The 14,982-nt window shown below is 40.3% G+C and overlaps 1 protein-coding gene across 1 annotated transcript; it reads left to right on the top strand.

The window, feature by feature from the left end:
* The first annotated feature begins 2,098 nt into the window (after positions 1 to 2,098).
* Positions 2,099 to 14,643, top strand: dhtkd1 (dehydrogenase E1 and transketolase domain containing 1). The gene is made up of 17 exons (XM_083916697.1): positions 2,099 to 2,330; positions 3,066 to 3,218; positions 3,330 to 3,541; positions 3,674 to 3,868; positions 4,066 to 4,335; positions 4,692 to 4,863; positions 5,052 to 5,250; positions 5,924 to 6,236; positions 6,327 to 6,411; positions 6,514 to 6,653; positions 6,793 to 6,943; positions 7,047 to 7,153; positions 8,700 to 8,864; positions 8,947 to 9,029; positions 9,816 to 9,982; positions 12,920 to 13,005; positions 13,106 to 14,643. The coding sequence occupies exons 1-17, from the start codon at positions 2,162 to 2,164 to the stop codon at positions 13,205 to 13,207; spliced, it is 2,769 nt and encodes a 922-aa protein (XP_083772823.1). The 5' UTR covers positions 2,099 to 2,161; the 3' UTR covers positions 13,208 to 14,643.
* Positions 14,644 to 14,982: the final 339 nt, after the last annotated feature.

Raw genomic sequence — 14,982 nt, 5'->3', positions numbered from 1 at the left:
TTCTCAAATGGGAGGATTTGAAGCTATTCTGTCTTCCATGACATGGCAGAGAATAAAGGCATTTGTTTGTTGATGTTTCTTTGGGGGAGGGGGGCATTGCACAACTTTAAAGAGAATTTCTGACATTTTATGACTTTAAACTTAAGTAAAGAATACCAAACAATTGATCAAACAAGAAATGATTAGGTGCGACCCTGGAAGCAAAATAAGCAATTCGAAGAAGGCTCCTCGGACTCTGTAGATAGATTGAAATGGGTTTTCTGACATTTAATAGACGAAATAAAGATGTAAATAATTGATTGGAACCTAACTCCAGAGTAATGCTCTAGGAAACAAGCTGTAATCTAAAAAAATATTATAAATATTTTGCAAATGTTAAGTGAATCACTATCCAGAGATGTAGCTTCCTGACAGCAGACTTGACTGGTTGGTTTGGTTTTCCGCACAATCACTGCAGTCAACAATTGATTTATATCAGTGTGTAATGTTATGAATCTTTCTGAGGTGATTATGAAGTGAAAGTGTTTACATATTGTTGGTAATTCAACCGCTTCAGGTTACATCAGACTGTTATTTCCCAGAATGCCCTGCCACAGAGCCCTGAGAATGTTTTTTTTATTATTATTAATCTGTATGTTGAGTGATAGCTTTAGCAGCATAATATCAGTATAACATTGTGTAATAAAGGTGTTTCATTGGGACAAAGAGCCTCTCCCTAACAAGACACAACATATCCTGCTGCATTACATCTCTGTAAACTGGTTATATCTACACTTTTACTATAATTTCCTCTGTTGAATTGATATATAAAAGTAGCTTTAATCTAAAATGGCAGCTAGTCAGAATGTGGAAAACCCTTTTTAGTCTGAATATTTTAAGTTGCAGTGTCACTTGGATGATTAGGAACATGACATTTCAGTGATCTCAATTATTAGACAGACATTTGGAAGTAATGTGAAAGTAATTATTCAGAGACCTCCTCGCTTGTTAATTTAATGTACATTATTTCATACAGCACAGCAGTATAATGATTTTTTTTATTAAAGTCAATCTAGTATAAGATGTATTATATTAGAAGCTAAGACTTAAATATGGCGCCTTAAAGCAAAGTAATGTAACTTACACATTTAGTGTTGACCTCTTCCTTCCTTTAGGACATATTGTGAAATATCCTGAAGTAAACCAGAAAATATCAGTCTACTAACAACTCCTGCTTTATATCTTGGTATTATGTGGAAGCATTAAAATACACTAGAGCAGTTTGGATCAAGGTCGTGGTAAAAAAAATAAACCTTCCAATTTTTCTGTTAACATCACAGCAAAGCTTAATGAGTTTTATCTTTTCCATAAACAGAAGAATGCCTTTATTTTTAATTCCATGTTGAAATGAAATATAATTGTTTTAACTTTTTTTTTTTTTAGTTCAGATATAAACATAGAAACAAACCTTCTGAACACTGTAATGCACCTTGATAGACTCTTCAGTCTCATTTGGTGTTTTAATGATGGTGGGAAGAGCTATCCAGCACACTGCTCCAAAATCTATAACTCGGGGGGAGATCTGGTGTCTGTGGAGGCCATAGCAAATAGTCCACATCCTTTTACTCACTGTAATTTCTTCACATATATGGTATTTAAATACCTATAAAAGAAGCAATACACAGAAATGGGTCAATTTCTTACCAAAACAACGCGTGTTATGGCGACGACTGTGCAAAGGTAACGGTGAAATCCTGCTTTCCAATCTTCAAATATGGACCCTGGAATTTCCAAGGAGAACGTGAACACACCACTGATCTCGTTCCTTGACACTTGTTGCGCTTACGTCACGGAGGCTACTTCAATGACCTCGGAATTTTAACTCGCTTTAACACAAGGAACAGTTGCTCCAAAATGTATTATCATGCTGCAAATACGAACTTGGTGGTTTTTGTTTTCGATTAACCTAAGACGAAATCAATAAAAAAACTAAAAGTGAAAGATTTCCTCGTAACTGTTTTGAAAAGAGTACGTGAACCTCAGCCAATGGGCTTCCGATGCGGCTTCTCCTCCCACAACGCCCCCCTCTCTCTCGGCAGTATGGCCGCTGTCCTGTAGCCGTTGGCGTCGGTTGGTGTGTGCCGATATACGATTATAACATTACCTTAAACTTTTTAAAACAATGTCGGCCCTGCTTTTCCTGAAGAAGTCGCTGAGCAGACTGCCACCGACTGTCGCTCGGCAGGTGGTCGGCTGTTATCACACCAAGAAAGGTGTTTACGGATACCGACCCAAACAGACTGAGAGCGACCACAAGTCTCTGAGGGACCGCGTCACGGCGCTGAACCAAGGTCAGTCCTGTATGGGGTTAATTCACTCCTGGAGAAACTGAACCTCAGAGGAGCTAAAATAAAGTCACCGACTAAGAAACGTGCATTAATGTTATTTTACTTTGTGAACAGTATCACTCACATTTCAAGAGTCACATGGCTCATTGATTTAGCTGGAGCAGAGGTCTTCAACAGGGGGTTCGGGATCCCCACGGGGTCCGCAGAGTTACTGCAGGGGGTCTGCTAACTTGTTTGGTAATGTGCATTAACATGAATGCAACGTATTAATAGCAAAGATACATTTGTGAAAGAAAACCAATACATTGACACAGCCTTGATGCTAGTCTTACTGGCTTATAGGTAAGTTAGCCATGCACAGATACAGTTGAGCTGAATGATTCAATGTGCTTTCCAAATTTATGTTTAACATTAACATATGATGAATGAATATAAATACATGAATATGTAATAATGTCAGTGGCAAGCATTGTAATATCTTAGTATTGTATGCATCATAAAAAGCTGTGTGTATAGACTTTAGGCTGCCCTAGCTGTAAGGCCCAATTTAATATACAACTCAGTTTAATGTACTAGGGGGTCCTGCTTCTTCTCTCTTTAAGCTTAGGGGTCCTTGGCCAAAAAAAAAGGTTGAAGACCCCGGGGTAGAGGATGCTTTTATTGCGGTTAGCCGACAGTGGCTGACATTGAAGTGTTTTTGGGACAGCTCGTCCTGACAGCGGCCTGTTGTTTTTGCAGATCATGGTCTGGCCCGTCTGGTGGAGGCATACAGAGCACATGGACACAAGGCTGCTAAAATTAACCCCCTACTCCCCCAGGAGCCTGTTGTTGACAGCGTCCCAGAGATAAACATGTTGACTGGTACCATCACAGGACAACTTAACACCTCAGGTACATGTCAGCACAGAAGGTGTGACAATTAAGTATTCTCCTTCAACAAACATGACTATAAAAAAATGCTATAAAAGCGCTCCCCACGGCTCATTCAATGTGCTTCTGCAGGTCTACGACACTTTGGCAAAGCGGAGGCTTCAGTGGAAGAGGTTCAGGCCTACCTGGAAGGAGCCTACTGTGGCCATCTCTCAGTGGAGACCAGCCAGCTGAGCAGTCTCGAGGAGAGGGAATGGTTCGCTGATCGCTTTGAGGAACTCAAGAAGAAGAGTTTCTCCAAAGAGGAGAGGAGGCAGCTGGCCAAGATCATGCTGGAGTCTCAGGTAGGTTTAAGATAAAAAAGAGGAGGGTGCAAAAAATATTCTGTATTATTTGACACATCTTATTGTTTCGTTTGGTTATGTCATGTATTTTTTAATGCATCTGATTCTTTACTTCTCTCTCACCACCTGTAGGAATTTGACCACTTTTTGGGCACCAAGTTTGCTACTGTGAAACGTTATGGAGGAGAAGGAGCAGAGAGCATGATGGGCTTCTTTTACGAGCTTTTCCACCAGTTGGCCCACAGTGGAGTCACAGACATTGTCATCGGCATGCCCCACAGAGGCCGACTTAACCTCCTGACAGGCCTGCTGAAGTTCCCACCAGAGGTTAATCAGCCTAGACAGCCACATTTAATGAGACATGTACACTTTGAAATTATCCGTGACCTGACAAGATTATTGTTTATGCCGCACAACTGTAATTAGCAGCTCAAGTGAGCAAAAAGTCACATCCAGCTGCCAAAGGGCAAACAAGGGTAGGATAGTATCAACCAACACTGTTCTTCGATCACTTTTCTCTCCAGCTCATGTTCCGTAAGATGCGAGGCCTCAGCGAGTTCCCTGACACATCCCCTGCCATCGGTGACGTCCTCTCCCACCTCACCTCCTCAGTAGAGCTGGATTTTGGAGCTCAACACCCTCTTCATGTGACCATGCTGCCCAACCCATCTCATCTCGAGGCGATCAACCCTGTGGCTCAGGGCAAAACCAGAGCCAGGCAGCAGCTCAGGCAGGAAGGAGACTATTCACCTGAAGACAACGCCCAGCCTGGCGACCAAGTCGTCTGTCTGCAGGTGCGCAACTCATATACTCACATGCAGTCAAGAGGTTTGAGTTTGCAAGAGGAGGAAGCGCAACTAATTACTACTTGTAGTGATCAATTTTTTTATTACTCCTTACTGGAGGGAAAAGCAAATAAATCCAGTGACACTATGTCAATGATCAGATTCAGGCTCAGTTTACAGGACCAATCTGCACAATTTTTCAGGCTCACAAAACTCAGACTTTAAATGAAATGAACAACAATTAAAATAACAAATGTTTATTCACCCTTGGCGACGGCAAAACTTTCTCATTTAAAAAAAGAAGTCATATCAAACCATCCTGCACTGTTCACACTACAAGACAATCTCTGTCGTCTTCTTCACAGGTCCACGGTGATGGCTCTTTCCCCGGCCAAGGGATCGTTCCAGAAACGCTGACCATTTCAAACCTCCCTCACTACAGAGTCGGCGGGAGCATGCACCTCATTGTGAACAACCAAGTGGGTTACACCACTCCATCCGAGAGAGCGAGATCCTCTTTGTACTGCAGTGACGTCGGTCAGTGATATCATATCAAACCTAGTCTTTTGCAAATGTGCTTGTTTTGTTTTGAAAGGTCACACTCGTATGATACTATTTGAACTGCCAAAGTTTGGTAAACCCCAATATGTGTTCTCAGTATATTACTAAACACAGGTCATCTGTCCTGTTATAAGCAGAAACTAATGCTCTCCTTTTCACCACAGGTAAGATGGTGAACTGTGCTGTGATCCACGTAAATGGCGATGATGCAGAGGATGTGATGCGGGCCACTCGGCTGGCTGTGGAGTACCAGCGGCTTTTCAGGAAAGACGTCATCCTGGACCTGATCTGCTACCGTCAGTGGGGCCACAACGAGCTGGACGAGCCTTTCTTCACCAACCCGGCCATGTACAAGATCATCCGGTCAGTTAAATTCACCTTGTGACCTTGTTCAGCTTTCCTATCATGAAGAGGTCTCACTCTACTTCAAATTCTGTTATATGTTTTGCTTCTACCGACTGCAAATCTAATTCAGCAGTCAAATTAGCAACAGAAAAAGTGAGATAGGTGTGTCTGAAAAGCTCAAACTCTTCCTGGTGTCAGGTAGCATGGAAAGCTTGTTCACGTAAATGAAATTACATGTTTTCTTTTCACCGTCCAACCACTATTTAAAGAAAATAGTTCCTCAAAAAAACCCAACTATTTTATAAAAGTTACTGCTGCTATAGAGAAAACAACCATGTAACATGCTTTGATATGTTGTGTGCAGACTTTACATGTTTGGGCTCTAACCACTGAGACCAGGGAGGTTTCTGATGAATGTAAATATTGGGTTATGTGTAATTTAAGCGTTGTTAAACAAAAATATCCATAAACTCATTAAATTTGAACCTTAAGGTTAGTACAGTTTTTACACAGACAACAAGGTCCATAATTAAAAACAAACAAAATGTTTTTTTCTACCACTGAAAGATGTATTTCGACTCATATCGCATATTGTTTTAAGTGTCTTGAAATTCCATCGTTCCAGATTTATTTCCGTTTGCGTTCTTGAATCTGGTTGATAAAACAGACTCTCATTTTTGGATCCTCACAGCTCCCGTAAGAGCGTCCCTGACTCCTACTCAGACCAGCTGATCTCCGAGGGTCTGATGACCGAAGTTGAGCGTGACAAGATCAAGTCCCAACACTATGGCATGCTCAACGATAAGCTGGCCAACATGACCCTGTACAGCCCTCCACCCACCAACCTGCAGGGCCGCTGGGGGGATCTGGTGGAACCCCAGGCCAGAGTCACCACCTGGGACACAGGCGTCCCTGTTCCCCTGCTGCAGTTTGTGGGAGCAAAGTCTGTGGACATCCCTGAGCAAATCCAGCTGCACAACCACCTTGGAAAAACCCACGCACAGGTGCGGCTTGTTACTGTCATTTCTGTTGGATTGTCTGTTGTTGACATGGCAGCATGGCAGTTGTTGACATTTCCTCCTTTGTGAACACAGGCTCGGTCGCACAAGTTGGAAGAAGGAACCAAACTGGACTGGTCCACAGCAGAGGCCTTGGCTTTCGGCTCCCTCCTCTCCCAAGGTGAGTCAAGGTGTTGAGCAGGAAATTCACCAGATCAAATAGAAGAATCCTCATCTGGCTGTCAAAAATGGGTTTGTAGATTTAAAATTTTTACTTTTACAGGCTTTGATATTCGAATCAGTGGGCAGGACGTTGGAAGAGGCACATTCAGTCAGCGTCACGCCATGGTAGTGTGTCAAGAAACGAATGACATGTACATTCCTTTGAACCACATCAGCCCTCGGCAGACAGGTTTCCTGGAGGTAAAACCTTTATAAACTAGATAGATCTGTCTAAATCATGACATATGTGTAATAATTATTATTATTAATAATTCCTAAATAAGATCAAACAGTTTCCTCCTTTTACGTTTTGTATTGTTATGTCTTTGTGTGTGTTTAGGTGTGTAACAGTCCACTGTCTGAGGAGGCAGTGCTTGGATTTGAATATGGAATGAGTATTGCTCAGCCGAAACTCCTTCCCATCTGGGAGGCTCAGTTTGGAGATTTCTTTAACGGCGCTCAGATCATCTTTGATACCTTCATCACTGGAGGTAAACTCCGACTACACTGGTGCTATCAGCAGATTCACAATTACTCTCATTATTTCATATTTTTGGAAAAATCTTTCACACATCAGATGTGCTGTGTCCCCAGGTGAAGCCAAGTGGCTCCTACAGTGCGGGTTGGTGATCCTGCTGCCTCACGGCTATGATGGAGCGGGTCCTGAACATTCATCATGCCGTATGGAGCGTTTCCTCCAGGTCTGTGTGAAATTTCATCCGTGTCAAACCAAGTTACCAGTTTCTGTGTAAACAGAGTTCATGTCAACATCCCAGTTGTAATTATGGTATTATTACATGTCTGACATGGCACTTAATGTTACGTACATGCCTGAAAAAAACAAACAAACGTGTACGCCTCAGGTCAGCCAAAGTCAGTCGTTGAAGGTCGGTCAATCCAAATGTAATGGATGAACTGTAGTGCTGTGTTGTCCAGACATAGATATTCTTTTCCGTCCCCAACTTTTCCATCATACAACGTGAATGATCACAGTTCGTTATCTTTATCATCTCTATTATGCATCTCATGTGACGTGAACGCTGCATATCTACATGCTTCAAGTCCTGCATATTCATCGACTTTTGAATTAATGATATTTAAAACATTATGGAAGTTTTCATGGCCAGAGCAGAGGTTACCTTTTCACTTTGTCCATTTGTAGCTTTTGAGGTGTCTTTCTACTTTTTTACTGTGATACTGTCTTACAGTATATACAGTAAAACAGTAGTAAGTACTTACAGTATAACTCGTTTTTGCAAACCAGTGCCATGGTACAGACATGTCACGCCATGTCAGCTTTCTTCAGTACAAAGGAACGTGATGCAGCACAGAGGATATAATTAACAGGCCATTAACCGGTGTAATCAATAACAAATCAGCAGAGATAATGTCTCTTAATTATCCACTAGCAATCAGGCTTTAAAAGAGATCAGATTGAGGCTGTGTACAAAAATCACTCCCTTACTTACTCCCTCTATAATAGGCACTCTGTAGTTTACACTCTAGTGAGCCTTAAATGAAGACTGAAGACATTAAAGAATCATCGTCATTGTGCGTCATCAGTCATTTTTTAATCTATAAATCCATAAATGTGACACATGACTACATGCTGCATTTCACACCTAAGACACTTGAATATATTGTCGAAGAGTAAATATAGTGCGCTACTAAAGAGAATAAGCAGTGATTGCATACATGGCATTTGTCTGAAAATGTTGACTGTTCAAATTATAGTAAGGAAGTATGTAACGTTTATTTCTGGAGCACATGTAAACACATCTTAAGGTGACCAAAGTGCTGTGTAAAAGATTAATAAAAATATGTCGTCAGCGTAGATTTAAAAACAGAGATAGAGGGAGGACATCTGATATCTAATGGGGACTGGTTCAGCAGTTGTAGAGCAGCAACTGCAAAGGCACCTTTTAGTTTTCTTTCCATCATACAGCATGTTTGCTATTTTTTAATGTCTGATTTTGTAGAAAGATTTGTTAAGGACCTGTGTAAGAAGTAGTGTTCAATCGTGCACTGCACAGATGGAAAAGTATGCCTGTCATTCACCGACCAACACACACATTTTGAGAGTATTGTTTTCAAAGCACTGCTCTGTCTGCCGTTATTTGTTAACTGGTTTACAAACTAAAGTTGTTTTTTAGCAGAATGTGTGTGCTCTCCCAGCAGCGTTCTGTGTCGTGTTACACATTACCTGAATTGTTAATGATCACTAACTCGTCCTGCTCTGTCTCGTAGATGTGTGACAGTAAAGAAGAGGGTGTGGACGGTGACAATGTGAACATGGCTGTGGTCAACCCCACCACGTCTGCTCAGTACTTCCACCTGCTGAGGAGGCAGATGATCCGTAACTTCCGCAAACCTCTCATTGTGGTTGGACCTAAGACACTGCTCAGATTTTCTGTAAGCGCTGTAGAAACATGTTTACAACTCCTTTTCCCCAGATATTTCCATGCAAGTGGCTGACTATTTTTTGTTTTCACAGGGGGCAGCGTCCAGTCTGACTGAACTAGGACCTGGAACATCTTTCAGACCAGTGTTGGGCGATACTTCAGTCTCAGCACAAAGGTACAGAAGCCGCAACATTTAATGATTGTGAAGACTTGGAGGCTTCTCTAATGATTGTGATTTATTGGCCTGGGAGAAGATCTTGCGTTCAGCCATGTTTTTGTGTTTCCATCCACAGCTTATCTTGTACACTACTCGACTCATCAGTCTAATAGTTTTTGTGCAGATTTATTCAAACTATTTTTTTTGACTGTTGATCATACTTAATGACTCCTCAACAAAAAAAAGGTTAAAAACCAGCTTGACATTGTCTGTTGTAGGTGTCATTTTCGCCTTTGTCGTGGCACAAAAACAGACATCCATTTTGAACTGGAGAATCTGCAGTTTAATCTGTACCCAATCCACTAAAGTTAGGCATGAGATGAATAATAGAATAGAATATCCTTTATTAACATTATATTACAGACGACATTTGGAGTGCTACTCCTTTTGTTGCATTAAAAAACAATATAAAAGAGGTACAAGAATACAAGAATAAATAAGCTATATACATGGAAAAAGAGGAGAATGGAGAGAAGCTGTATCCATGGAATAAATCACAGTTCTTGATAACTTCACTACCAACTTGATTGTACAGCTGCTACGGCAGACTGGATGTTCAAGTAGGGAGTGAGTGGGAGAAATGTTGTTTATTCATTCATCTTCAACCGCTTGTCCCTGTCGGGGTCGCGGGGGGGCTGGAGCCGATCCCAGCTGACATCAGGCGTGAGGCAGGGTACACCCTGGACAGGACGCCAGTCTATCGAGTCCTTTAATAAAAACCCATTCTTTTTTTATTCCATGCAGTGTCCAGAAGGTGGTGCTGTGCTCAGGTAAACATTACTACGCCCTGCTGAAGCAGAGGGAGACATCAGCAGCCAACCAGAACACAGCACTCATCCGTGTAGAGGAGCTGTGTCCATTCCCACTGGACGCTCTACAGCAGGAGCTTAAAAAATACCCCAACGCCAAAGGTATGTGTGGGGCCTCCACCGTTTGTTGGCAAACTAACTCATGATAGGTGTCATCACAACAACATTTTGTTTGATTTTAGGCCAGTCATTGAGGCAAAGTTAATTTCTGCAGTTTATGGCTGTTACAGCAGTATTACAAGCAAACCAGTTTCCCTCAATGAACACATAACCATTTTCACAATTGCTGTAGTGAACATTTTCAGGCTGAAATATTTGGTGAGAATGTGTTTTTGTTGCATGCCTCCACAGCGAACAGAGAATCATATTAGGGTCCATATTTAACTACAGCCAAACTATATCAAAACATCCGTTTACGAACTCAGACAAAAAATCATGCAGTATAATCCAAGTCTCATTTATCCAGTCGTATTCTCAGTACTTTTTAGACCAAACCTCACCATTTATAACACTACGGCTCGTGTGCAGGCGCACTTCTCGTCTGTGCATGAGACTGTTCAACCAAAGGAGAAGCACAGTAGAGGACAAATTAACAGCCACTGAAATAACCCCAAAGTGATTTAGGGCTACAACTGGTGATAGTTTGTGTCATCAGTTATTTACAATATAAATGTATCTGTTTCTATTAAAATGACTTCTAAGATAAATTCTAAGTAGTTACATTTATTCAGATAATAATAATAATAATAATAATAATGAAAATAATACAATTACTTTTATATTGCACTTTTTAAAACAATGTTTAAAAGTGCTTCCCAAGAGAATAAAAGCAGATGAGTGAAGCAAAAGTTTAAAAAAAAAGGTAACTATAAAAAGAGAACATATCAATAACAATATAATAGTGTGTGTAAATAAATGTCATAGTGTGTAATGTAATCTGTAGTCTCTTTGTGTCCACTGTCCTCTCTGCTGACATGCTTGCTGTGATCTGCATGTAATGATTTCTGAGGCATTTCGCTGTGCTACATTATGTAATACTGCAGTCTTTGACTGATGCACAAGAGGCAACACAATATTATTTATATAAAATTATAATTTTCACACATAAAGGAAAGGTGTGGTTATTTACCTCCAAGCTTAAAAGTGCAGTAACACAACATTTAATGGTAATGAAGATATGATTTTAAATTAAGACATATCTCAGATTTACTGGGAAATTGTTCCAGATATGAATGTAGTGCAGATACACTGAAAGCTCTCTGTTTTATTTTTAATCCTCTTAACCTTTGCTTTTTTATTTTTATAAATAGACATAGACTCCATCACAGTAGTCTGGCACGCTCAAAATACATCAGCTGAAAAGTTTTAGGTTTTGCTGAGTCATTCGTCCTTAAATTCCCACTATATATTCAAGGTACCACTATTTGTAATTGTCCTTATGAAGCACAAATAGTTTTGCTCTCAGTCTTCAGTTAACGTGATTAAAAATGAGAAATGACCTTTGAACAACAGAAAGCAATATCAGTTTTATCATTGATCACTTGGAGGAAAGTGATTTTTTCCTAAATACACTCTGGACCAGAGTCACTTGATGATGCAGCCATCTAAATGTGAGCGTCGGGCAGAAAAACAACTGCAAAAGCAGCTCCACGGGTGAGTCACGGGAAGTTGAATGCCATTCTGCAATGAGCGGCAACTACAATAGAAGTCTGACAGTCGTCACTTATATTAAAAAGTACCTAAGATAACATTAGACAACTCACAAAGAAACCAGAAATTCTGAAGCGTCTGTGTATCTGTCAAACAAAAATCTAAAGTTTGAGCCTTGCCAGACTGGTATACACTGCAGGGTTAATTGTACCAATTGTTTTTGGTATTTTGTCCACCGTCTGTAGCTGAATGAGTGTCAGTCCACACTTTGACCGTTATGCAAGACTTTCCCAGTATGAGGAACTAAAGGCTATAGGTCTACGCGACCTTCTCTTTACCCGTAAAACTTTGCATTTGTGGGTTGTTAGCTGACTTTACTGAAGGTGATCGTCTACGGAACTGCAACACGGTTGCGGAACATCAGACGAGGACGTTTTCACGTCGAGAGCTCAAATCCTGAAGTCACTTCTGAAAGTTTCTTCAATCAGTTTGTCTGAAAAAGTGAAATGTGTTCTCGGGGTTTACTGCCTGTATTCTCACAAACTTGGGTATCTACCACGCCATCTGATTAAACGTCAAGCCATTGAGCTTTACAGGCAGCACACATACCTACATCACTGTAAATATTTCGGTCTTATCCATGATATCCATCAACACTCTTTTGTCCATCCTTTTTAGCTATAATTTAGTCTTTGCTGTCTAAAAATCATCAGTGCTATTCGGCCCTCTCTGTTCAGTCACACAGCCAAAAACAACAATAATAATAATGGCAATTATTCTCCTTGTCAATGAATCTGCTGATTATGTTCAGATACTTAATTTGGTTCCTGAAAATAGTGAAAACAACCATCACGATATCCAGCGTCCAGGTGATGCTTTTATTTCATGTTGTTATTTACAGACTAATGACTGTCTTGTTTGATCCCTATCAACATCTCTTTATTGTATTATTATTAGCAACATTTTCTTTTGTTATCTAAAGAATATAACACATCTTGTACCATCCCTGCTAACATGTCCTTATTTTCAGTAAATTAACACTTGCATAGTCACAGTCACAATAAAATTGCACCAAAACTAAGTTGATTACTTATATTAGTAAGTGTGCTTTGGCAACATGTCAGATCGCATGCCAATAAAGCTTACTGAACTGAACTGAGGCTTTTTTAAGTTATTTGCGTTTACAAATGTCACAGCAAGTGACATTTGAAAGTTCACGTTTCACTTCGGCTCTCTGTCTTACTGTTCTCCCCCTCCAAAAACTCACTGAGGCTAATCCAGTTTCAGTTGGATCTGGATCAAACCAACTGTGGTAAAAAGGGAAGAACCCCCTAAACTACGTGACATGCTCAGTGAAAAAACCCTGTCCTCTTTTACTTTCATGTACAGAGTTTATTTGGAGTCAGGAGGAGCCTCAGAACATGGGTCCCTGGTCTTTTGTAGCTCCCAGGTTTGAGAAGCAGTTGGCCTGTAAGGTGAGCAGGGTTTCAAACAATATAATCTACCAATATAAAACCTTTAATCATTTAATTGTTGATATTACACATAACTTACTGTCTCTTCTGTCATTCTCAGCTCCGGTTAGTGAGCCGGCCCGCTCTGCCCGCCCCTGCTGTTGGTATCACGACCCTCCATCACCAGCAGCAAGAGGCCATCCTCACCAGTACCTTCTCCTAAAATACTCAACAAGACTGTGAACTAAAATAACCAGTAAATAAGCATTAGCACGACGCTACATACTGGTATCTGCTGTGGTCCTCCAAAACATCGTCACTAAATGAGCTGCACGGCAGATACACAGGACCTTTTTAGATGATGCCGATGTGTGGTTTTAGAAATAAATTGGTTAATAATATAAAGAACAAATCAAGGAAAGCGCTAAAGAGAAAAGTGCTTTATTCTTTCATTTCTATTCTTAAAGTCAAACACATCTTTAAATTATTATGTTTATGCTTTGAAAGAAAGGCCTGAATTCCTGTTTCTTTTGTCTCATTTACCACGCCTGTATTATTTATTCAAGGCACAATGGGAAGAAAAAAGACAACTGCTAATGTGGTTCGGATGTGACTGGAGGCCTTAGAAACCATGTTTACAATGTGAGGATTAAAGAAGTACTGTTAGGTGACCTTCGAATCTATAGCCTTTGGGATGGTATCTTACCCAAGTCAGACCGGTACGAGCACCACGTTTCAGAAAATCAAAGTCCCCTCATGCGTTCAGTCTGCATGTGTTGTCCATTTTTGTGCTGTTCTTAAAGTGTAATTCTGGCGCAATATCACCCCATGGTCTTTTTCTGCACTTAAATACATCAGATAAGCCATCAAGACAGTTTTTTTGGGTGATCAACTATTAACGGAGAAATCTGGGAGAGTCACTAACAGCCGGACGTAGCTAACAGTGATTAGCTCGGGGCAGTGCGGTGAAGGCATTAAAACGCCGTTTCTTACCACTTATACTGCTCAAAATAACACCAAACCTCTGCAATAGCATGATAAGAGTCCCTACACATAAAACGAAGCACCAGTGGGCTCCTTTTGGATTGCATTTGGTAATCGACTTGAATGGTACTGGGGCCAGCTGGTAAGTCTTTCAAAACACTTTTTTAATAAACGCAGATGTCACTAACTACGTAGTTGGTGTTTTAGTTAATGTGTAGAGACTCTTATCATGCCACTGCAGAGGTTTGGTGTTATTTTGAGCATTATTAGTGGGTAAAAAAGGCATTTTAATGCCTTCACCGTACTGCCCCGAGCTAATCAGTGTTAGTCACATCCGGCTGTCAGCGACTCTCTGGATTTCTCCGTTAATAATTGTTACACGAAAAAACTGTCTGGATGGCTCATTTGATGTATGTAAGTGCCAAAAAAGACCATGGGATGATTTTGCACAGGAATTAAACTTTAACAGAATATATCAGTTTAAGTTGTTAAATATTTATGTAAGAACAGGTGTACTTGAACTGGATTTCTGAAGAAACAAAAAGAGTTTTTGACTTTTGAATGCTTATCCAACCTTGAGTTAGATGTGTTTGGACATTTTGTGGTTTCAAATTGAACATTATTTAATCATGATTCAAACTAACTAAAGGCATCAAAGGGCTAATGTAAATAAACACAAACAGATGGATTTCAAATAAATCTATTTTTACCTTTACGCGTCATGTTTCTTTTTTCCCAATCTCGTTCTTGCAAGTTTGACTTGATGTCATATGAAAATAGGGTCTTTCAAGTAATTTCATTTATACAAACAGTTTGTTTTAGGAACAACAATGTCACTCTCCATGAGCTCCAATCTTAAAGCCAATCTACAACTGTGACGAGACTCAATCAGTTTTAGAGTCAGTAGCTGCTGGAAAAAGACCACTTCAAACTGACCTACTGTTAATAACAAAGAGAGAGAAAAACGTAACATTGTTTAAAGACGTATAGTTAGAATCGTTAGAATAGTTAGTG

This window comes from Echiichthys vipera (assembly GCF_963691815.1).
Source record: "Echiichthys vipera genome assembly, chromosome: 7".
In the NCBI taxonomy this organism is placed as follows: Eukaryota; Metazoa; Chordata; class Actinopteri; order Perciformes; family Trachinidae; genus Echiichthys; species Echiichthys vipera.
Note: the sequence above shows the minus strand (reverse complement) of the source record. Positions and strands in the feature narration are given on the sequence as shown.

Bases quoted from the DNA above. Each gene is read 5' to 3' on its own strand.
- dhtkd1 (XM_083916697.1), top strand. From the start codon at position 2,162: ATGTCGGCCCTGCTTTTCCTGAAGAAGTCGCTGAGCAGACTGCCACCG. The intron at 6,412-6,513 runs GTGAGTCAAGGT...TTACTTTTACAG, and splicing joins CGGCTCCCTCCTCTCCCAAG to GCTTTGATATTCGAATCAGT. The intron at 9,030-9,815 runs GTACAGAAGCCG...TATTCCATGCAG, and splicing joins ACTTCAGTCTCAGCACAAAG to TGTCCAGAAGGTGGTGCTGT.